The sequence below is a fragment of the Hemicordylus capensis genome, chromosome 3, assembly GCF_027244095.1.
Source record: "Hemicordylus capensis ecotype Gifberg chromosome 3, rHemCap1.1.pri, whole genome shotgun sequence".
NCBI lineage: Eukaryota > Metazoa > Chordata > Lepidosauria > Squamata > Cordylidae > Hemicordylus > Hemicordylus capensis.
In genome coordinates, this window is record NC_069659.1 from 58,577,888 (window position 1) to 58,603,121 (window position 25,234).

The 25,234-nt window shown below is 42.1% G+C and overlaps 1 protein-coding gene across 2 annotated transcripts in view; it reads right to left on the bottom strand.

Moving 5' to 3' along the window:
• The window catches only part of MYH15 (myosin heavy chain 15), a 142,002-nt gene that overhangs the window by 12,437 nt on the left and 104,331 nt on the right, over positions 1-25,234 (bottom strand). For both annotated transcript variants that reach the window (XM_053304969.1, XM_053304970.1), the window contains 8 exons: positions 22,458-22,807; positions 20,309-20,433; positions 12,600-12,715; positions 11,814-12,006; positions 10,172-10,375; positions 6,610-6,735; positions 3,745-3,915; positions 2,641-2,745 (listed from right to left, as the gene is read on the bottom strand). In XM_053304969.1, coding sequence (XP_053160944.1) covers positions 2,641-2,745; positions 3,745-3,915; positions 6,610-6,735; positions 10,172-10,375; positions 11,814-12,006; positions 12,600-12,715; positions 20,309-20,433; positions 22,458-22,807 — 1,390 coding nt within the window. The remainder of the gene's footprint in view (positions 1-2,640; positions 2,746-3,744; positions 3,916-6,609; positions 6,736-10,171; positions 10,376-11,813; positions 12,007-12,599; positions 12,716-20,308; positions 20,434-22,457; positions 22,808-25,234) is intronic.

Consider the following 25,234-nt stretch of genomic DNA (forward strand, 5'->3'; position numbering starts at 1 on the left):
AATTGGGTTTTGATTTTAATTATCATGTTTTTTTTATTTTAGTATCCCATTTTAGGAAGGGTGATATGAAAATCTAAACAAACGCACACATACACACAGAAAAACAAAACAAAACAGAGAAAAGAGGGATGTGGATGAGATAAGTGACTAAACTGCCCATAGACTGTTAAGAACACAAGAATTGCTCTGCTGGATCAAGCCCAAGGCCTATCTAGTCCAGTATCCTGTTTCACACAGTGGCCTACCAGATGCCTCTGGGAAGACCACAGGCATGAGCTGAGGGCATGCCCTCTCTCCCGCTGTTGCTTCCCTGCAACTGCAGTTAGAAGCATTTTGCCTCTTAGGCTGGAAGTGCCCCATAGCTCTCAGACTAGTAGCCATAGATAGCCGTCCTCCATGAATTTATCTAATAATATAGGTATAATATAATATTTATCCTTCTTAAAGTCACCCAGGATGGTGGCTGTCACTGCATCTTGTGGCAGAGAATTCCATAGGTTAATCATGTGTTGTGTGAAAATTCCATAGGTTAATCATGTGTTGTGTATTTTCTTTTGTAGGTCCTAAATTTCTTGGCGATCAGATTCATGGGATGACCCCTGATTCTAGTGTTATGAGAGAGGGAGAAACACTTATCTCTCCCCACTCTCTTCACACCATGCATAATTTTATAGACCTCTATCATGTCACCCCTCAGTCATCTTTTTTCAAAACTGTATTTAAAGATGTTTTTGTTATTCCCGTTTATGCTTTTATTTGAATGTTCCTCAGACTCTCTTTTCTCTTCCCTTATTGTTTCCTTGCATTTCTGTTCTCTCCATTAGGGCTGGCCTTCCAGTTTCTGAAGGAATTCTTCTTCCCATTTATACCTTCCTAGACTTTACTTGTTAGCCATACTGGTATCCTCCTGGACTTGGCGGTACCTTTCCTCCTTTTTGGTATACAGTATGTCCTAACTGGGTTTCTATTATTGTGATTTTAAATAAACTGTATGCATTCTGGAACAAAGTGACTCTCCTGATTCTAAAGGGTCTGTGTTAGATTTCCTTGGCGATACTCTCCTCACATATATGCTGAATTTGACCACACTATGGTCACTGTTCCATAAGGGTTCCATGACAGTGACATCTTGCACCAGGTCCTATGCACCACTCAGGATTAATTCCAAGGTCACCTTCTCTCTGGTGGTTCCATGACCAACTGTTCTAAGGCAGTCTTTCAGTGTATCTAGAAATTTGGCCACTTTGTCATTACCTGAATGTGAATTTATCTAGTCTATGTGTGTATAATTGGAGCCACCCATTATTTCAGCTCTGTCTCTCTTTGACGCCTCCCTAATTTCCTTCTGCAGCTCCCAGTCATTGTCAGCATTTTTATCAGGAGTGCGATAGCACGTTTCTAGTAGCACATTTCCTTTCAGACCTTGTATTGAGGCCAGAAACCCATAGGGTTTCTGTGGAGGACTCCTAGGTTTTCTAGCTTGTTCGGTTCTATCCCTTCTTTAACATACAGTGCTACTCCACCCCCAATTCACCCCTCCCTGTCCTTTCTATAGAGTTTCTATCCAGGAATAGTGTCCCACTGGTTCTCACTGTTGCACCATATTTCCATCACACTCAATATACCTATGTTTTCCTTAGTAACCAAGCAGTCCAGCTAGCCCATCTTGGCTTGGAGGCTTCTGGAATTGGCATATAAACAACTATACATTAGGGATGTGCAAAACATTTTGATATGAAATGTTTCAATGTTCCAAGTGCCAGTTTGGAGGCCTGATTTTCTCTTGCTGATTGGTTTTCTGGCACTGGCTTCCAATTGGCTTGCAATCCTATGGGTGTTTGGGGGAAAGGTTAAAAATTGGTTTGAAATTGCCTGCTTGCCCATTTCTTTTGTGGGTTTAGTGGTAGGTAGCAGCCATCATGCCCTACCACCCAATCCATTTTGGTATCCCTAGGAGTTACCCATGGAGAACAAGTTTTGAGTTTTTCGAGTTTCCCTGTTGTACCCTATAGCCAAAACACGTGAAACCTTTCAAGGTATGTTCCATCAAAAGAACAGGGTCAACCGCTCTTTCGGTGAAACGTTTCGGCCATCTGCATTTTGTTTTGGGATTAAAACAAAACGCAAAATTCGTTTCATGCACATCCCTACTATATGCTGAATCTCTAACCTGGTGTGTGCGATCTTTCTTATGGCCATTTGATCTCTTTGAGCAGTAGCACATCCTTATGTCTGCTCTTCTACTCTGCCCCCTTATGGTTTATCTGAAACATTTACACCCTTACTCCTTAAGGGGTGGCATTTACTGAACCGGATACTGCTCAGCTCCTGTCTGCTATCTCCCAGGTGTAATTTTAAAAGCTGCTCTGCAACCTTTTTGATTTTAAGCACCTGAAGTCTGGTTCCATCTTGATTCACGTGGAGCCCATTCCTTTTGTACAGGCTTGTTTTGTCCCAAAATGTATCTCAGTGCCTAACAAACCAAGTTGCTGCCAATGGTAGACAAACTCTTTGGTAATGCTGCTTTACATCAGTGGCAGAAGTAGCTTCAGTATATGATAAGTGTGTGTGTGTGTGTGTGTGTGTGTGTGTGTGTACACACACACACAATTTCAATAGATCTTTCAAAATTATTATTACCTGGTAAGTCAGCTCTTTGATGCGCCTCTCATATTTGCGGACCCCTTTCTGAGACTCCGTATTACGTCGGACTTCTGCCTCTAACTCATTTTCCAGCTCACGGACCTGAACAAGAATAGTGTTTATATGGTCTATTGGGCAGCAAGACTGTCTTCAAAGTGGCTTTGCCTCCTAGGAGTAACTCAGAGAACTCAGTGGTAGTGTTAAGTGTGCAGAATGTGCTTCAAAATATTTTTACTAAAAGGCTTTGGAATATATAAGCAGTGTTCTCTGTTACTACATTGATCTCTATTATTTAGCATTTCTTTTGCAATAAAACAGCTATTTTGTTGTTAGGGGATGTTAGAACTGAGCTCCCTATGTGTTCATTAAAAATGAACATATTAAAAACTGCCCTAAGGAGCTTGCCATTGCAACTAGTACTAAAGTGGACTCTTGGATTTTTAGAGTTCATGTGGGCCTGTTAAAATAGACGTCATATTTTATACAGCTTTGCCTACAACTGATTGCATTGCTATATATTTTCTCCTCCTTTTTTGCACCTGGTCACTCAGTTTGGTGAGGGCAACAAGCAATAAGCTTTAATAAATACTGAGGCTGTTCATACAAGCAACCCTACCCAGGCTTGGGCAGTCATACCTGTATAGTGGATAAGGCTGCTTGTGAAGCTCCGGGATTGAGGCTGATCCTGGCTCTGCCCCCCCAGGGTAGCTCAGGAATTTTACCCACTTGTTTACCTGGGTAGGAAGGTGCAAGTGCACTCTTTTACCCAGGTATAGGGATGGGTGAATGCTTGGGCTACATGTAGCCTGAGAAGACACAGAGCCAGGTGCCTAGAGCACCCAACTCATGGCAGGGTCCCTTGATGCATCATGCTCATCACACGGTGCATTGTGGGATATCTAGAGGCTGGGATGCATTTTCCTGGCCTCCAGAATGCCATGGGCTCTCAAAAGCACAGGTTGTGTGGACACGTGAGCTATGCAGCCTGGCGTCACACTGAATCATCCAGGTGGGGGGATGTTAGGTGCTATTCTGCTTTCCCCCCTCCTGCCCTCCCCAGGACTCTCAAAAGTCATGTGAATGTTCTCGCTAAAAACTTACTCTGGATTCCAGCTTTTGAAGCTGCTTTTTGCCCCCTTTGAGGGCAATTTGCTCTGCTTCATCTAGTCTTTTCTGCAGATCTTTAATAGTCTGCTCCATGTTCTTTTTCATGCGCTCCAAATGAGCACTGGTGTCTTGCTCCTTTTTCAGTTCCTCAGCCATCATTGCTGCCTAGAATAAGACAAAAGTCAGGGATGCCAGATAGTTTGTGGGATGATATCTCACAATAACAGTAAGAGGTTTTGGTCATTTAACACTATTATGAAATCCTGGAGAATATTATAGGACAGAAGTGATAAGCAGCAGATTCTTTCCATCTCCAACTTCCAGTTCTAAGACTTGTTATGGTCTGATGTTTTAAGAAACTGGGGCAGTAGTAGAGCATTTTTACACGCAGAAGGTCTCTGGTTCAACATCTTCAGGTAGGGCTGGGAAAGACTTCTGCCTGAAACCTTGGAAAGCTTCTGCCAGTCAATGTAGAGACAATACTGAGCTAGATGGGCCAATGATCTGACTTGGAATAAGGCAGTTTCCTATGTTTATTATGTAGTTTACCATTTCAGATAGGCATTATTTATAGGTATATATTTGTGATATGCCTAAATCCTCGCCACCTTTTATATTTGCTAGGAAAATGAAACTGGGCACATTTTTGTAATTATTACTATAGGAGGCAATAGGACTCCAGTGGGAGGAGATCTGGTCTTGTGGTAGCAAGCATGAATTGTCCTCTTTGCTATCAGGATCCATCCTGGTTCTCATTCAAATGGGAGACTACATGTCAGCAATGTAAGATATTCCCCTTAGGGGCTGGGGCTGCTCTGGGAAGAGCATCTACATGCTTGCATGAAGAAGGTTCCAAGTTTCATCCCTGGTACCTCCAAAAAGGGCTGAGAGAGCCTGTAACCTTGGAGAAGCCCCTGCCAGCCTGCATAGACAATACTGAGCTAGGTGGACCAGTGGTCTGACTTGGTAGAAGGCAGCTTCCTATGTTCCTATGAGAAATCTGAAATCCCAGAATTTTAATTCTGTGTCAGGTAGACACATGCATTCCCTTATCATCCTGGAACATTGCTCTTGTTTGACAGATTTCCACCAAATTTCATATCCAGGGTTTTCCGCTTAGTGAAAAGAAATCTGCAAAAAGATATTCAAAGAATGTGGGCACTTTTACACTCAAGTGCTGAACATCCTTCCAAATGATGACAGGCATGTCAAATAAATTATCTCCAAAGAGGGAAAACACAATTACTAATAAAGTGGAATAAATAAATAAAAGAATCATTTATTCTTCCCTGCTTTATTTCCCACTCCAATTCCCTCCCCTCCCGGTGCTGTTTCTTTTGTGTCAATTTTAGATTGTGAGTTCCTTGGAAGAGGGACATGTCTTCTAGGTTTTTGTAGAGCACTATGCACATAGATGGCACTATGTATAAAATAAAAGAATGTAAAGCCCCAGTTCAGGTGGGGCAAACCACCCAGGGTGGCAGGGCAGGTCAGGCCTCAGAGTCAAGCCGCCTGGGTAGTTTCCTTCTGCCTCCTGTTCCCTTCACAGGCGTCCGCACCCCAATGGCAGGCTTCTGGCTCCTCAGGCTTCCTTCAACCAGGCAGCCCTCACCTCTCTTACCACTCATCACAGGCCTGCCTGCCTATATATGCCAGCAAAATCCCGTGTGTAGTCTCGCGAGATCTCGCAGTCCCATCTGAACTCTTGTGAGACTCCGTAGTCTCGCGATAGTTCAACACAGGGTCTCGTGAGGCGGAAACCCCATCTTGCGTCTTGGAACGGCATCCTCCACTGCCCCCATTAAGCCTCCCCTGGAGCCCCTGGCTGGGGCAGGCAACTCCCCCTCTGACTGAGAAGAGGCTGACTGGCCCCCGTGGCTGGACCGCTTTCTGTCATTAAGACAGAAAAGACAGAAAGTGGTCCGGCCATGGGGGCCAGTCAGTCTCTTCTCAATCAGAGGGGGGGAGTTGCCTGCCCCAGCCAGGGGCTCCAGGGGAGGCTTAATGGGGGCAGTGGAGGATGCCGTTCCAGAGCCGAGTGGGTCCAGGGGATCTTCGGTGGGCCCGACACAGAATCTTAGGAAAGCAGGAAATTGCCTTATACTGAGACAGACTGTTGGTTCATCTAGTTCAGTATTGTCTGCAATAACGGGCAGGGCTCACCAGGGCTTTAGACAGGGAAACTGTTGCCCTACCTGAGAGAGGCCAGGGACTGAGCCCAAGACTTTCTGCAGGCAAAGAAGAGTCTCTGCCACTGAGCTATGGCTCTTCTCCAAATCTTAATGCATCTTGACATACCTACAGATTCATATATACAGGTGGCCCTCATTATTCTTGGGGGTTCCGTTCTTGCTTATAACCGTGAGTGCAGTTGAAGAACAAAGAAACCCTACCCCTTTGGGAATTTAGGGGTTAGGATCCTGCAAACACCAAAAAATAAAAATAAAAACCACCCAAAAAGTGGAAAGGGAGAGAAATTAGACACGAACTGTACATGGCGCTCCATAAATGCCCCTGAAAACCCCCAAATTGGCTGAAATTTTGGCAAATATTCACCAAAACAATCTTTTTAAACAGAAAGAGTCTCAAATGGCTCTGTATTGCAAAATAATGACACTGGAAATCATTTCCAGCCACTCAGCAACCGCCAATAGGCAAATTTTAGACTATTTTTTTTACCAAAAAAAGAGACACCATATCTCCAAGTCCCATTCGCAGATACGCAAAACCGTGGGTGCCAGGACTGTGGGTAATGAAGGCCACTTGCACCTGACTCAAATTATTCATAGGTGAAAGATCAGCAAACTAAGAAGAATGAAATCGGACACCTACAGAAGAAGAAATAAACAGCCTTCTTACATCAGTGATTGCTTTCTTGGCCTTTTCTTCAGCATTCCTGCACTCCTGTATGGCTTCCTCCACTTCACTTTGCATTTGAGTGATATCAGTCTCCAGCTTCTTCTTCTGACTGATCAGGCTTGTATTCTTGATTTTGAAAGCAAAAGGAGAAAGAAGTAGAATAATCTCTAGCACTTCTTAGGACTAGTGCTGCTCAGATGAAACACAAGACTGGGTTTATTCACACATTATACTTGAGTGTATAATTCATACATTATACATGGGAGCACAAGTGAATGCTTTAATTAATCAGGGGTTCCCAATCTTGGGTCCCCAGATGTTGGTAGACTACTGCTCCCATCCTCTCCAACAGTGATTTTTGCTGGAAATAAATAGGAAATGCCCGATATTTCCAAGTACACAATAGGGTCAGAAGGTCAGAACAAACCAAAAGATCAAGAAAGCCAACTTCTGCTTCAAAGCACAAGACTCTACATCCTGAGCCCCTCCTCTAATAATAAGCTGTGAGAAACTGAGGTCATTCACACAACCCAGAACTGTGTAGGACAGGTGTCCTACCCAGGTTTGGGAGCAGTGTGCACCCCCAAATTTTGGTTGTGTGGGAGCAAACAAATAGGTAGGAGGAAGGTGAAGTGACTGTGTGGAATCAAGGTAGGAGGAAAAGCTGGATAGGACAGCACTTTCATACCCAGCATTTAACCAAGGTAGGAGGAAAAGCTGTCCTACCAGCTTTTCCTCCTATTATTTATTATTATTATTTATTTATTATTTATTAAATTTATAAACTGCCCCATCCAAAGGCTCTGGGTGGTGTACAAATAATTTAAAGAGACATAAAAACACACCATTTAAGAAATAGTGCTAAAAACAATATAAAAACCATTTAAAACTAATTAAAATACTTTAAGAAACAAATTAAAAACCTTGGAAGGCCAGGCCAAACAAGTAAGTTTTTAGGGCTCTCTTAAAGGCCGACAGTGAGCCTAAACTGCGGATATTTGCCAGGAGTGCATTCAATAGGCCAGGAGCAGCTACAGAAAAGGCCTGGTTCCGGGTTGCCACCAGATGTACTGGTGTTAACTGGAGACGGACCTCTCCAGATGACCTCAACGAGCGATGGGGATCATACCAAAGAAGGCACTCTCTAAGGCAGCCTGGACCCAAGCCATTCAGAGTTTTAAAGGTAATAACCAGCACTTTGTATTTCACCTGGTAACATATCACATGGAAACATATCCTACCTTGATTCCACACAATCTTCCTTTGATTCCACTTCTCCCTCCTCCTACCTAGTTGTTTGCTCCCACACAACCAACAATTGAGAGCACACACAACTCCCAAACCTGGGTAGGATACTTGTCCTACCCAGTTTTTGGTTGTGTGAATGACCTCAATGTTGCAAGCTGTGCATGAAATGAAGCTGCTTAATTAATGAGATTTTCCTTTTCAACACCAAGTAATGAGGACCACTCAGCTCATGAAGAATAAGATACATTCTCAAAATTCTCCTCTGAATTAGTGGCCACAGAAATCTACTTGCAACCGATTTGTCCATGACCATCTGAAGTCATGCCAAGGCAGGAACCTGAGATTCACTCAGGGCCTCAAAACTAGATGTGTAATCATGATCTGGAGTTGGCTTGCTAAACTAAGAACAAAATGCTCTCCCACTGAGGTGTGTTTTATGTCTGAATCCATGCTCTTCATGAACCTCTTGTTTATTCCAAGCAAGTCAGCCTCCTTTTGCAATTGGGACCAATGGCTACAAGGCAGAAGTTGTAGTGAAGGCTTGCCAGTCACAGGGCAGAGCAAGGCAGCTAAGATAGCATTCAAGGCCTAACTGGCAGGCCCAAGCAGGGGGTGACTTGGGTTCTTCCAGCAAATTGAGATATGAGATATGTGACTCTCTGCAGCATCAACTTCAGATTCCTCCCATATCATGAGCTTGGGGGAACCTCAGTTTCCCCATTATGTATGCACCTAGCCAATGGGACTTGGGTTCTAAACACTGGCTTATCATGCCCTAACTGAAGATCGAACTTGCTGTTTGGCTAACTCTTAACCTGACTCACTGAAGCAGTTACGACACATGCTTCCTGTAATGAAGTGGGTAGTGTTCTAAATTCTGTTCAAAAGGCGCAGAGGGAAGCCAGTGGCAGCCTTACCCCCCTAGCCCCGCATCTGAAATCAGATGCCAGGAGCATTTAGCCTCATGTCTGACTTCAGATGCGGGGGCATGGTTTAGCTGCTAAATCACACACTGCGTCTGATGTCAGACGTAAGGGTGTGTGTCTGGGGCATGAGGTGCAGCCCCTGAGGGCTCAATAGTGGCTCCGCCCCTGCTCAGTGGTGGCTCAGCCTCTGCTGTTCAACTTTCATCTGTTTGGGAAATGCTTGTAGGCAGTGGCTGCTCTATTGGAACTAGGATAGAAGAAACACAGCAATAAAGAAAAGCCTTATTTATTAAGTGTATGGTTCTCTTTTTGACCACAAGTCAAAGTGCTGGTACTTATCTTTAAAGCCCAGTATGGCTTAGGGTCTGGATACTAGAAAGAACATTGTCTCCCATTTCAACCCACTCATTCTCTGCATTCATCATTGGAAGTCCTTCTGTGGGTACGTTGAACCTGGGGTGAAGCTGGTGGTGTTGAGGGAAAGGGCCTTCTCAGTTGTGACATACTGTATATGGAACACTGTCTCTTTGGAGGCTTACCTTGTGTTTATGCTGATGTATTTTTGGTGACAGGTGACGATTTCACTGGTATAATATATCCCTTCCCCACTTTTATTAGTTGTTTTTAGTAGTTTGTTATATTGTCCTGTCTTACTGTTTTCATTGTTAACATATTTATTTATTTAAAATATGTATACCCCATCCCTCCAGTATACTACTGCTTGGAGCAGTTCACAACATTAATAAAATCGATACAATATGAAATAAAAGATTAATGAAGTTAAACAAGTTAAAGGACCAGGCTAAAACCACATTTAAAATTACAATTTTTAAAAAAAGTTTCAAATTAAACGCTATTAATAAAAAATAGCTGCCACACTACAAAATGGAACCCTGGTGAATGCCATAAACTGGGAACCACTCTCCATTGATATGGAAGATCCTTTAATTTTGTTGTATTGGAGTGTGTGCAATAAAGGAAAATAATGAGAAAGCAAGGGCTGTTGGTTTGGGCAGAAACATTTGAGCACAGAAACATATGGACAGGAAGAGAGCATAACTGGATCAGATATTGACCTGTAGGATGAATATTATTTTAAGCAGAGACAAAAGACATTGAGAGGTGGTGAGGTCACAGAAGTGTTCTTTAAATAAATATTCTGTAATCTAGAGACCAATGAACTGCCAACTTACTGAAATTACTGTTCAGCATTTAATATACACTTTAATTTCTTCCACCACTTGGGAATTGACAACTTTTGTGTGTGCTTGTTAATGAACTCATATTTTATCCAAAACCTGCATTATCCTCAATCACTACTCTGTGTAATGTCTGGTTAATGCTCCACTGAGCAGGAAAAGGCCAAGAAAATTTGTATGCAGTCCAACCTGGGTATGCAGAAGGTTCACACGTTCAGTGGCTTCCAGAAGCTCTTGCTCTGCCAGTTTACGGCCACGTTCTGTCTGGTCTAGCAGAGCCCTCAGCTCATCCAGCTCAGCCTGGAGAAGAGTGTTGCGCCGGTCAGTGACTGCCAACTGCTCTTTTAAGTCTTCATTCAAGTGTGTTGAATCATCAAGCTGCATTTGGAGATCCTGAAAAGAAATAGCCACATTCTTACACCTTGTTGCCCCAGTGAAGCTGGATTTCACTCTTACTACGTAGAAACGTTGGAAATTATGTACTGAGGTAATTGGAGTTCTGAGAAGATTCCAATTAGGGCCAGCACCAGCACAGGCAAGAGGCAAGCTTATAGATGGCTTTTCCTCACAGTACTGTTTTTCAGGATTAATGTTAACCCTATTACACTATAAGGAGCCCTGTGCTACATCAAAGTAAAAGACTGTGACCTTCTGCTCATGACCTTAACCTGCAGGAGCAGCATCTTGTGGAGTTCTGTTTACCGCAGACAAAAATCCCCGAACTGGACTTGATTTCAGGGACAAACTGTACATGACCCTTCAGTAGTCCCCCGCCCCATTATTATTATTGTTGTTGTTTTAAAAACAAAAATGCAACTTGGAGGCAGCACTCGGCAGTGGAAGGTATGAGTGCACACACACTCTCATGTGTGCATGTGTGTGTGTTTCTTGACACTTTCCCTTCTGGAGTTTTCCCCACTGATATACCTGCTTTCCTCCCATAAGTTAAAAAATATTGGTAGATGTTATCTCAGTTAATCACATTACCCGAGATAAAGGGGAATGCACACTGGAGCACCTATAGAAGCTGATATGGCCAAGCTGGACCCTGCTGATTCTCCTCTTTCTGCACCCATGCATTCGCCTCTGCAAATCTCACCCCCAATGCCATATTTTTCCCAGCTAGACTAACTGCTGTTTTCAAAGCCTGGATGAAGAAAGAAAAAAATCCCTCTCAAATCAACCTTGGGTTGATTTATTAGCAGCAGGAAGGAAGAGTTAAACATTTCTTCCTCCTCTGATTTTTCCTTGCAGGTGCTCTCAAGTCCCCACATTAGGGTTATGAGGTAAAGATGGGGTTGACAACTGATGCTTCCCTTTGGACCTTAGCATGGCCAATGAATCTTATCTGCTTGCTGAGGTTGAGGCGGGTTTCACGATCAGTGAGACCCGCTTTTGCCGGTTTTGCAGGGAGAGCAGGCTAAGCCCACTCTCCCTGCAGACGAGCAGGGAGGGAGCCCTGGGTGGCCAGATTGGCCGCCCACACGACTGCCGGCTCCATGACATAGCTGGCGGGGGCTAGGGAGTTCGGGGGCCATGCACCCCGCAGAAGCTCCAGTATGCCCTGTGCAGAGCCACACCACGGCTACTCACGATCCCAAAAACTGGGTTTGTGGAGCGCTCGCTCGGCAAACCCTGTTTAAGGGGCGAATTACTTGAGTGGGTTACCCGCTCAAGAACCAGCAGGCTCACAGCCGAGCCCAGTGGTTCACACGATTGTAGGAAATTGGGCTAGCGGAGGCGTGTGAATAGCCTCACAATGGTTTTTTTGGGGGGGGGTGATGTTGTTGTTGTTGTTAAGGAACAGTCCATTAGCATCTTCAAGGAGTACCTTTATTTGAGACTGAAGAATGCGTGTGGTCTTTGTTGCCTCAGAAGCATGCCGGTTTGCATGGCTGAGCTGGATTTCCATCTCATTGAGGTCTCCTTCCATTTTCTTCTTTAGCCGGATGGCTTCATTCCTACTCTTTGCTTCAGAATCTAGGGTAGACTGCAATGTGTCTATAGTACGTTGTTGGTTTCGCCTGATGTTGGAATAATGTTATATAGCTAACATGATACAGGCCTTCTAATTTTCAACTTCAGTTACTTTGAAGCACTGTCATAAAGGTCACTTTCCCCCAGTTATGTTTTAGTAGAATAAGTAAACATGAAAATTCAGGATTTCTCTCCATTTCCATCCCATGATCTCATTCTAATCTCTGATACTAAAATCACTTCATTTTTAAGCTATTCCTAAAATACTTTTAGCTCAGATTCCAGATTTCTCTTGTTTATTGCCTCTTGTTTATTAATGTATCTTTTGTCAACATATTGTGCAGACAGTAATTATCAATCAGTCTTAACAACATTCTTGCAAATTAAGACAGCATGTGCAGATGGCAAAACAGATATATAAGCAGAAGTAAATTGCCCTCTTCTACATAATGTGTTACTGGCAGAACAAGCACAAGAAATTCTGATGAAGGGTAGAGACACAAGTCATTTGTGTTTATCTCTTTAAAGGAAAATACATCAGAACTAACAATCTTATCTGTTTTTTGTACCAATCTTGTTCTCCCTTATTATGCTTTGTATACGAATTGGCTCTATTAACCACTTTGCTAGCATACTATACCTGAAATTGTCAATTTCCTCTTCTTTTTCTGCCAATTTTCTTTCAAAATCAGCTTTGATTTGGGAAAGCTCCAGCTGGAAACGTAGTGTCTTGCTTTCTTCATGTTCAAGAGCTCCCTACAAAGTATACAATATACGTTATGCTCAAAACTCCAACTCATACAGTTCTACCTCAAGGAATTCTTTGGGAGACTCCTAAATCTTAAGGAGTATCGGAACAACCCCATCACAACCACAAGCACTTCCTACAAAGTTCTTCCTGTGCTCAGAGAAATTCAGAAATAAATTTGTCTTGTGCAAGGGGACACCGCTTTTGCTGCTACAGCAATAGCACAAGATTGTGACTGTAAGTTATAGTTCTTCCTATTTGCTGTACATTGTCTTATCTAGCTGGCAAACCTCCTTATAACTGCAGTAAAACATCTGCAAGCACAAAACAGAGTTTTGCTACCAGAACAAGTTCTCTAAATCACACTGCTGCTATGCCATTGTTTTGCAAGCAGTTAAAGTTTTATAATTTATGCCAGTTGCAACTTTTTAAATATGAGATTGTTTTTGGTAGTGCTGCTTTGGGGGAACAAGGATCACAGAGATGTGTCTGTACTCTGTGTGTGTGTGTGTGTGTGTGTACATGCGTGTGCACGTGCATGTATGGAGGATGAGTTTGTGGAGCTGAAAATATATGTTGGATAAGTTTAATGGGGCATAGGACCTAAATGCAATAGGAAAAACAATGATTGGAAACTTGAATTATGCACTAGAAACTGTTGTTGTTGTTGTTATTTTATTATGCTATTTACACACAGTCTACCAGATGTTATTGACCGGATTTGGTACTTTAATTATCGGGCCCTTTCCAAGGGTCTAGGATAACTAAAGAAAATTTAAAGATATCATTGTAATATTTGTGCTGTCCTGAGTAGTGTAGTTGATGTGTTGTAATTTTATTGATGCCCAAGGTGTTGAGATGGTGTTCAAGTTCTTTTGGTACTGCACTAAGGGCACTAACAACTATTGTTTTCTTTTCCCAGAGCTGCTCAATTTCAATCTGAAGGTCTTTGTATTTAGTTATTTTCTCCAATTGTTTTATTAATTATTTTATTATTATTTATTAACACAGTCAGACAGACGTTATTGTCTGGTTTGTTTTATCCAGACATTGAGTCCTTCCCAAGGACCTGGGATGGCTGAATTTTATTGTCAATGTTGTTGCTGTTGCTATAGATATCATCACAGAATATAGGCTGTTCCCAGTAAAGTTGCTTTTTGTAATTGGCTGGTGGTGATTTCTGTGGCCCCTATGGTGTTGAGGTGCTCTTCAAGGTCTTTTGGAACTGCATCCAGGGCGCCAATTACCACTGGGATTATTTTGGTCTTTTTCTGCCACAGCCTTTCAATTTCAATTTGTAGATCTTTGTATTTGGTGATTTTTTCTATTTCTTTTTCTTCTATTCTGCTATCCCTGGTATTGCTATGTCAATTATTTTAACTTGTTTTTCCTTCTTCTCGACTACAGTTATATCTGGTGTATTGTGTGGCAGATGTTTGTCTGTTTGTAGTCGGAAGTCCCATAATATTTTTACATCTTCATTTTCTACCACTTTTTCAATTTTATGGTCCCACCAATTTTTTGGCTACAGGTAGCTTGTACTTTTTGCAGATGTTCCAGTGTATCTTCCCTGCTAACTTGTCATGCCTTTGTTTGTAGTCAGTCTGTGCGATCTTTTTACAACAGCTGATTAGGTGGTCCACTGTTTCATCTGCTTCTTTACAAAGCCGGCACTTGCTGTTTGTTGTTGATTTTTCGACTTTTGCTCTTATCGCATTTGTTCTTAGTGCCTGTTCTTGTGCAGCCAGTATTAAACCCTCTGTTTCTTTCTTCAAGTTTAATAGGAGGTTTTAACATTGAAGAAAGAAACAGAGGGTTTAATACTGGCTGCACAAGAACAGGCACTTTATTATTGTTGTTGTTGTTGTTGTTGTTAGGCCCAACATGTTTCGAGTGGATAAATTTCCTCAGGGGCACTGATAAAGCAAAGCAACCTTCTATACGATTTCAGAGTTACTTTGAAGGCTGCTTTGCTTTATCACTACTCCTGAGGAAAGGTATCTACTTGAAATATGTTGGGTGAATCTAATACACATCTCTACTCAGGGTGCTTAAACAATTGTTTTTATTTTTAAATGCATTTTTTAAAATTAAAATTTGATTTTTAAAATGCAAATGTTTCAAGTGTTCTTAAAGCAGCAAATATAATTAATTTCTCTTTTAAAATGACTTTAAAATGAAATCTGAACTTAATGCAAACAAATAATCTCTTCAGGCTGTATTTATGATCCTCATATGAACTTATGAAAAGCTGCTTTGTTTGGTAAAGAACGGACTATGGGGAAAGCATCTTCACTGGTCATTTACAGCACAACAGTTACTTATGCACTTCTGTTATGGCCTGATAGTGGAGGCCAGGGACTATCAGCAAGTTACCACAAATGTCATCCACTGATCCCTCTTGGAGGCTTTACAAACAGGGCTTCTACCCCGAATCAACTTCAGAGGAGACTGTGTGTGTTCACACACCAGACAAACTTACCACGAAGTCCCTTCAAGATTCTTGGACCCACTCCACAAACAAATCGGGCTTTGTGATGGGAATTCTAGCTTATCTCGAAGTATTTCTGGATTTTTAAAATGCTGGTTTTAAGCTACTTTTTCTGAAAATACTGGAGCAAATAGGGAGAGGCACTGACATAGAATCATTAGCATGAGAAGAGGGATATTTCTTTAGAAATTGAGATATCGGTCTTTAGGAAGCTCTGTCTCTTCTCCGCCACCCCAATTAGCTAGAAGGAAAACACAGAGCATGCCATGTGAACTTGTTTCAAAACAAAATCCAAGAGCAGAGGGGAGGGGCTGCTTCCCTTAATGCCATGAGTATATTTCGAAGTGGCTTTGCTCAGCATTTACCCCGAAGCATGAAGCCATGTGTGAATAACTCCCTGGTGGCCTTTTACTCCTAGGTTTTGTCTACTGATTACTTGGAATGGATACAACTTGGCTCAAATCTCCACTCATCTCAAAGGCTGGCCCTGGGCCAGTCAATCTTTCTCAGCCCAACCTCACTGGGATGATGGGAGGATAAAATAGCAGCTCCTTGGAGAAGGAGAGGCATAGTAATATAAATAATTCATAATAAAAGAACATGGTCATTTACCTTCCTGTCAATAGAAGCCTTGCTCTGTCCAGTAACTACTACTAGAACTTTCTTCTAGTTAAAATCAGTTAATCAGTGTGATTAAAATCAGTTTACTTTTTTGTGGGGCGGGGTGGGGCAGGGCAGGGCAGGGCAGGGCAGGGATATCACATGGCAGAGGAGTTAGGGCATGCAAAATTTGTATCCCCTTTTATTTTGCAAGCATTAAAAAAATAGTGGTTTTTAAAATTTCAATAAACAAGAAAGCAAGAAATTTGTTGCTTAAAAGAGCAGTTTATGCCACCATACTAGTTAGATTCCACAGTGTGAAGTGCAGTCATGGTCCATGGATTTCTAAATTATCCACTCATTAGTGATTACTATCCTACAACCGCAGCAATGGATTATGAGCAAGAGCAGTGCTAATGCAGGAACACATTCATCTGACAAAATAATCTGTCAGCTGGAATTAAATAATTCTTCACAAAGCCTATACGCAATGGGGTGTAGTTTGATGCATGTTATCTTTAGATATGCCATATACTACTGAATACTGCTGAAATACTATTTCAGGACTATGGTTCAGCACACATAATGAATATCATGCGCTCTTTGAATAAGTAACACAGCACTCAGCAAGCACATACTTATGAAAACCCACTTGTGCAAAAGGGTCAATGGAGAGACTCCTCCTACTAAAGGAGATTAACACATAAAGACTGCCACTATCACCAAATATCTCTGTTGTAGAACTGGTCCACTGGCTCACACCTTCATCCATTACAAATAAGTCTGAATTCCACACTCTTGAGTTAACAAGGGGCTCTATAGCTCTACAGGCACCTAACTTTGATAGAGAATGTTTTATCTGGGAGACAGAAAGGGAGAGAGAGAGCACAGACCTTTAATGCAATTTGGGGGAGGGGACATAGCTTGACTGAATCAGGATTTTAGAGGCTGTTTTAGTTGTTAATGCTTGCACCCAGAAACACAACACCAAATGGGGAGGGAAATCCTTATTAATAAGACTGACGTTCTTGAATGACTTATAGCATTATTCTATGTGCTGGCAAAACATCACATGGGGTTGGCTTTAAGGGGCCAAATACCAATGCTAGGGCTCAGCTCCAGTGCTGGCATCACATCCAGAAACTGCTGCAGCACAAAAATAATTTGGCAGAGCAGCGGCAAGATCCTAGGTGGTCCTTCCCCATCAGCAGCACTTTTTAGTAGGTATAATAAAACACCTCATGCAATCAGTTCCTGTCCTTGTGGTGAAGGAAAACCTGAGACAATACAGCATGTTCTTTTATAAAGACTCACACATGCCAGTTTGATTACACCTTTGCTACAGAACAGGCCAGGTAGGGATGAATCTTACTATACACGGTTTCTCCTCTCACATAATTGTGCAGATACTACTCAAAAGGTAGCTAATTTTTGCCAGCCATTACAATTAGACAACAAAGGACCACTGATGAGATGTAACTCAATCCTATATACGAGAGGTATCCTTATATTTAATTTGATCTATTGTATTCAGTGCATTGTATAAATCTATTGGGGGTATTTTGGCTTTTGTATATCTGATCTTTGATCGTAAATAAAATTTCTTTCTAGGTGGTCCTTCTCTGTGCAATCCTAACAGCAAAAGGACTGGTAAGGTGTCACAGAGGAACTCATACATATGAACATATGTAGACTGTGGGTCCATTTTGGTCAGTTTTGTCTACACAAGCTGGCAGTGATTCTCCAGGATTTCAGACAGGGGTCTTTTCCAGCCCTTCCTGAATATGCCAACCAATAAACCTTGGACTTTCTTCATGCAAAGCGTATGCTGTACCACTGAGCTATGGTCTCATTTCTTCAGCTACAGGAAGTTTACAGCATTTTTCCATTAATAAGGCGGATGACTGGGGGGTGGGGCGGGAGGGAGCAAAACATTTTGTTTAGAGATGTGCAGCACTACTGCTTTTGCAATATCATGCCACAGCACATTCTAGGGTTATCTGTCAAAGCAAAGCTCTTGAATATATCACAAATGGATACATTAACATTAATCAACTAAAATATCTATGCGACATATATTATATAAAAATATAATATACATCATGTACAGTTTTTCAGAGCAGTAGACTAAAACATGCTCTGCTCTGATATCAACACCTTTTTATTTGGAGGGGAAATCCCTGCAAAATATAAAATACCCTGTAAGATATAAAAAGGAAGTTAATAAAATGATGAAGAGCTTTTTCCGAAGCACCAGCAAATTTCAAATATCTCTAGAAGATGGAAGAAGAGCTGTCTTATTAAAAGTGCAGGCATATTTGTTAACATTAATTTATAAAAAATACTTTTGCATGTATTAAATCAATGCAATAGTCCATAATAGTTCAATGTCTTGAACTGGACACGCTTGGAACCCTTTGCTTGAAAATTCGGAACTACATTTCTCCAATGAAGCCTGCTTGCAAGACCACTGGAACAGTTCAGATGTGGCAAAATTTGACTTAATTAATTTCCAAAGTAGCTTGTCAAGAGATTTGCTTTGATTTAGCATTGGTGTTTTCAAATGTCCCACCCTAAGCAAATCTTTCCCACATTAACTTGTCTCCTACGAAAGCTCTGCTTGTTGTACAGAACTCTAAGGCCTGTGTGTCCTATGATGGGAATGACCAGTGTCTGTAGTCTCAGGGCCCCTCTCTTCTCCAGATCGTGCTCTGGGGACCAAGAGAGCATAATTTAGTACTAAAGGCATCACTGTAACACATTAGCTTCTCTCAAGCACAGCATATAGATTAATATGTATATCTGTACATAAGATGCAAAATTGAAAAGAGAGATATAATGATAAAAGTATAGAATTTCTTCGTATTTCTTCTTATTTTTCTTCTTATTCTAACTTGAATACATTTTTAAGTGGGCCACAAGGGACCAGAAAATCCCTGCAAGCCATCACTTGGCACATCTCCGTACATGCAGGCACTATTCAGACCCGTGGGGCCTTCTCATTGCCACATGCAAATGAAGAATATGCCCTAGAACATGCTCTTCTACACTTCCCTGGGGCTGCTTGTCACCAGGGGAGAAATGGGCAATAATAGAAAAACTGCCTTCAGGGAATCATGTTTGCAACTAATGGCTGATATCCTGACTTAGAAAGTATGCATGTAGCACACATTTGCTACATTCCAGTCCAGAGTGAAGCAGTGTGGGTAGTTACAGGAGGGGAGGGAACAATTTTCACCTCTCTCTCTGTGACCCCCACCCCTAAAAAATGTCTATGTGGGCTTCAACTGTTTTGAAAAGTACATTACAACATAACTTGTACTGTGGAGAAGCCGCTGCCAGTCTGTGAAGACAATACTGAGCTAGATAGACCAATGGTCTGACTCGGTATATGGCAGCTTCCTAAAATGAACTCTAAGCCACACTTTGTAATGAGAGCCTGAACATTTTTATCCCTTACAAGAGATTGTCATATACCTATTTGCCTATTCACTACCGAGTTCAATTTAAGGTCCTAGTTTTGACCTTCAAAGCCTTGCGGGGTTTGGCACCTGTTTACCTACAGACCCACCTCTCCCATCCAGTTACATCCCATCCAGTCAGATCTGCTCAGATGGCCCTTTTGTCAGTCCCCAATTTCCGAGAGGTTCGGGGAGCTAGAACCCGTGAAAGGACTTTCTCGGTTGCCGCCCCACTTCTCTGGAAATCCCTTCCCCTGCAGATTCGCTTAGCTCCTTCTTTGTTGATTTTCAAATCTTTATTGAAGACTTTTCTTTTTCGCCAGGCTTTTACCCTGTAGTTTATCTATTCCCCCCGCCCCCCCGCTGTTAGTTACTTTAGTTTTATTTAGAATGTAATTTTAATGCTGTCTTGTTTTGCATGTTTTTGTATACCGCCCAGAGTCTTCGGAGTGGGCGGTATATCAAATGTTTCAAATAAATAAATAAATATATGAAGCAGCCCCTACATTCCATTGGTTTGCTCTGTTATTTTGCATTTGAGAAATATAGGGATGGCTGAGACGTCACATGGAACCATGGTTAAATCTTGGTTCTAGGTCACTTCTCTGAACTGCAAGAGGGCACAAGCTCCTCCCCTGCCCACATGCAAGTCAGAATAATTCTACTTCTGACTATGATTAGAAGCAAATCAAGATTAGTTGTGATGTCCAGACTGACTAATCTTGGTTTATTATAAGAAAATGGCTTGAAATAAAGAGATCTGAATCCAAGGTTTGAAGTGCATTTCATATCTTGGTTTATTTCAGACTGGGTAAGAATAAACCAAGATTTGTCAGTTCAGACATCACAACGGATTTTGGTTTGTTTCTAACCACAGTCAGAAACAGAATTCTTCCGACATGTGTGCAGGTAGGGGAGCAGGGAGTGTGCACTCCTGGGACATGGAGATGTTGTGCAGAACCAAGATTTAATCATGGTTCCATGTGCAATTGGAACCAGCCCATAGTAAGACAAGAAACCTCATCCTCCTTTTCAAACCATTGTCTTACCTCAGCTTCTTCCAAGGCTAGTTGGACTTCTGATTTTTCTTGTTCAATCTGTTTCTTCATTTTCTCTATCTCATGAAGGCTCTTGTTTCCTTCACTGATCTGGTCAGTAAGATCAGAAATCTCCTCTAAAAGGAGTAAACAAAAGTCAGATGATAAAGACCAAAAAGTCCTGAATGCACACATCTGCACCTAACACAGTGGTCTGACGGAGAAAAGAAATTCTCAAGCCTCCTTCATTCCAAACATTCCAAACTGGAACAATGGGATATTTTATATGAATAGAATGTTAATTTTTAAAAGTAGCCGAAGACAATGGCTGATGTCCAGACTCACCCTCTGCTCACACGCCAGGGTTTTCCAAGGGGTTTTACATTTTCCAGGGTTTTACAAAGGGGAGTGGTAATTTTCAGAGATCTCACCCTCCCTCTTCAGTCTCCTGGGCCTCCAAAACAATTTCCTTGAGGGTTGTGGGACCCACAGGGAGATGATTTTGGGAGACACAGGCAACTTCAGACGAAAGGAGAAATCGCAAAAAATCCACCACCAATGAAAAACTCTAGGGTATCAGCAGAAGGCTAGTCTTGATGTTGCGCAATACATTGGAATTAAAGAACCATGAGTGGAATAAAAAATAGCTGCTGGTGCCATTCCAAAATGTTTCTGCAATAAATGGCACAAAAATTCATTCAGTGCTTTGACCAGTAGTTCTGTAGCAGTTTTCATGATTAGGCATGTGCAAGAATGTACTGTTGTGTAAGTTCTGGTACAATGGAAAGAGCATCTTGGGATTTCGTTTCATTTCCCAGTAATTAAAGAATATATTGTGTGTGAGGGAATAATTAAATCCTTAATATATTAGATTAATGCATGGACATTTAGTACAATGTGAGAAGGAATAAGGGCAAAATTATATGTGAAGGGGAGAGCCACATTTATTAGTGGGCCCCCACACACCATTTATTCATGCCTGCATAAAGCAGGGGGGTAAGGATATGAGTTTAGAAGTTTACATATAATAACTGAGGGGAGCTGAAGCTGCCCCCACAAACCAGCACAAACCTTTATCTCCCTGCATTCTGTTCCTTCTGACACTTTCCTCCTCAGCCCAGCTCAGAGCCAATTAGAAGAAAGATGCTTGAAACAACATAATATAAGGAGGTAAGGTGAGGGAGAGTTCAGAGCCCCTCACCTGTGTTTCATGTTAAAATGACACCACTCACCACTATCTTGCTCTGTGTGTGACGGGGGAGACACTTGAACAACAAACATCATCACGGCCCCATCACACCTTTAGCCTTAAGTATGAGCAACCTTGGGGGAAAATAAGGTCTCTAAGGGCTTATACCTGTACCACCTAATGGCGCAGCAGAAAAATGGCTTGCCTACCAAGCCAGAGGTTGCCGGTTCGAATCCTCAGACTTCCAATAGTCAGGTTTCCCAGATTATTGGAAACACCTGTATTGGGCAGCAGTGATACAGGAAGATGCTGAAAGGCATCATCTCATACTGCGTGGGAGATGTCAATGGTAAACCCCTCCTATAAACCCCTCCTACCAAAGACAACCACAGGGCTCTGTGATCACCAGGAGTTGACACCGACTCAACGGCACACTTTACCTTTAAGGGCTTTTACATATGATCAGTTCAAAGCACATGCCAACCATGTTTTAGACTTTGCAGGATATTCTCCAAGTCAAGTGTTGTAGGCAACAGCATGATAGCCAGTACACACATTATAAATGGCTGGGCTTGCCTTGCTGTGGAAAGGTATAGCTGATAGGAGTGTTGCTTTCTATTCACACCACCCCAACTACCATCCTTTTAAAAGGCTGGATCATATACACTCTAACACACTAAATGAATACCCTATTTCCTATGCAGGGAGGTGTATGCCATATTATCAGCATTCAGGATATCTGATGGCAGCTAACTTCACTGGGAAGGTCAGAGCCTTGGGCTGATACCTGTGGATCTTTCAATCCTCATAACAAATGGATTGTACAATGAAGAAAATGTCCCCTTTCCCATTTGTCTAGTATGGTGTGTGAAACAAATCTGTTATGCTTCTTTAGGACTCAGAGGAGCTCCCTCTTGTTCTCTCTCTGATTGGACTCTTTTAATGGCAACACACCCCAGGGGCATAATCTACCTTGGAGATTCTTGTTTTCCCTCTTTAAAGTCTCTAGGTTGTCCATGCTCTCTTCATAGGCATTCTTCAGCTTAAATAACTCAGTGCTGAGGCTACGGGCTTCCTTCTGGGCACCTTCAAGCTCTGCTTGGGACTCCTCATACTTCTGCTTCCATTCAGCAACAATCCGGTCAAAATTGCGCTGCTTCTTGTCCAGGGCTCCCGCTGCTGAGTTAGACTTTTCCAAATCAATCATCATGTCTTCCAGCTCGTTCTGTAGCCTGTGCTTTGTCTTTTCTAGAGAAGAGCACTTGGCATTGGCTGCCTCGATTGCTTCCTCGGCCTCTTGGAGACGAGCTGCCAGCTTTTTCCTGACAGAAAATATGTGCAATAATATGACCCTCAACAAAAGGTTCATGGTTATTACCAAAATGTAACCACTGTGGCTATCATTTAGCAACACATATTACTTATTTATTGACTACATTTATAGATTACCTCTCTAACAAAGCACTCATGGAAGTTTATGATTTAAAGTAATGGCTTACAATCCGAGAGACCAAATACAGAAGAGACGGGAGAGGAAGAAAATAAGCAAATTCAGGTACTGACTGTTTCATAACATGATACGTAATAGGACTGCAGAAGACAGTGGTGGAAGGGAGGAGTTAAAGGGCAGTTGATCCCAGGCAATTTGATGGAGGAAGACTTGCTGTCAAGGCTTGTGCATTTCGATTTGGGTACAAAATGTTTTGTGCCCGATAATGGCAATTTCAGAGGTTTTGTAATCAAAGCAAAATCAAGAATTAAAAAACAGAGATTTTTGTTTCCAAATCGAAATGACTGTGTTTCAGACAGAATGCTTTGTTCTTCGGAAAAGCATTGCAATTGAAATTGACTTCTCTGACTCTCTCCACTCCAGCTGAGGCACTGGGTGATTAGCAGAAGATAAGATATGCAAAAAGCTGTTGAGCATGAATGGTTTAGTTACGTATGTGTTGTATTCAGTGTGATTGAAATGCAAACTGACCTTGCAAAGGGATTTGGAAGTCAGCATTTTGAGAAAGAAATACCCAGATATCTTTGGGAGTTCAATGCTATTCCAAAACTCTTGCTAAAAGCCATGGTATAAATTGTGTGGAGAAGCTTTTCGAGAAGCTGGTTAGGAAAGTTCTGAAATTACACAGGTTTTTCTTTCCAAAGGTTTAGAAAGAATCTCTTGACTTGTTCAGGGGTCTTTTGAAGAGCTATTTTGTTTTTCTTCTGATTTTTATGAGTTATAGTGGTGTCTAAGTTTTGTTGCCCAAGTTGAGCAGTCTAATGTAATTTAGGCCACAATATAATTTGGTGGGACATGATGTCTAAGGCAGTGGTTCACAACTTTTGCCATTACAGGGACCGGTCATCTGCATGGGACTACAAGAGACAAAAGGAGGGGGGTGGGGAATACCCCTGTCAATCTATTGACATCCCCAGGAATCTTAGTTGCTTCTCTCTTTCTTGTAACCATGATCCACGGTTTTGCACTTTCTTAAATGCAGTGATGATAAATCTCAACAATTCTGAACAGTCAGCTGTTCAGCTACGGCTCACTCCACTTCAGTTAAATGAACATTTGAAGCTGTTCCATAGTACCAAGGCAGTTTTATTTTATTTGTATTTATTTCTTTACATTTTATATCCTGCTCTTCCTCCAAGGAGCCCAGAGTGGTGTACTACATACTTAGGTTTCTCCTCACAAAAACCTTGTGAAGTAGGTTAGGCTGAGAGAAGTGACTGGCCCAGAGTCACCCAGCTAGTATCATTGTTGAATGGGGATTTGAACTTGGGTCTCCCCGGTCCTAGTCCAGCACTCTAACCACTACACTACGCTGGCTCATTGGTCTATCTTGCTATCTCAAATGACCTGTGGTCACTGTTCCATGGGGAGGGAGTGTTTTTATTGAAATATTGCTTGAATCCACAAATGAGTTGTGCTGCTGTGCTAGTGCCACAGGGACAGGCTCACACCCGCTGCAAAGTTCTCCAATAACTGTGCCAAAAAATTAAGTGTCGTTGTTGTTTATCATTCTCTTCACTCTTTCAACTTGTTTATGTGGAGCTTCAGGGGCAAAACAGTGGATTGGGTGGCAGTGCCCCAAGGGTGGTGCACCTAGATTCCAAATAGGGCAAAGGGCTGATTTCTTAGGAATTTTTGAGGTTTACAAATCTTTAAGATTTTTCCCCATAGGGAATAATGGAGGTTTCAGCAGCCCCATAACTCCACCTGGGGGGCACTGGGATGGCCCGAAGCGAGTGGTGGTTTAGTGCACAGAGGGTGCCAACCACCCCCCTGGATTGCTAACCCTTTGGGGTACTGGGCTTTGTTGTTTCTGAGGTGTTGAGTTTAGATCTTCTCTGGTAGCAAATGAGATTTTTTAATGAAAAACCATGAATCTACTCTCATATGCTACTAGAGAAGCTACTGTCAGAACACCTCTAGGACAACAAAACCCTGTACTTCATGGGTTGGCAACCCATGTGGGTGGTTGGCACCCTATGTGCACTACACCGCCACTTGCTCTAGGCCACCCCAGTGCCCCACAAGTGGAGTTATGGGACTGCAGAAACTTCCATTATACCCTACGAGGAAAATCTGAAAGATGCATAACTTCATTAATTCTTTAAAAATCAGCCCTCTGCCGAATTCCTCTGAAAAAAATGTGATAGCTTCCTTGTACCAACTGGGCACTACCACCAACCACACTCCACTCTGGGCCACCCCTCCCACCCCCCACATGAAGCTACTCTTTTCCTGA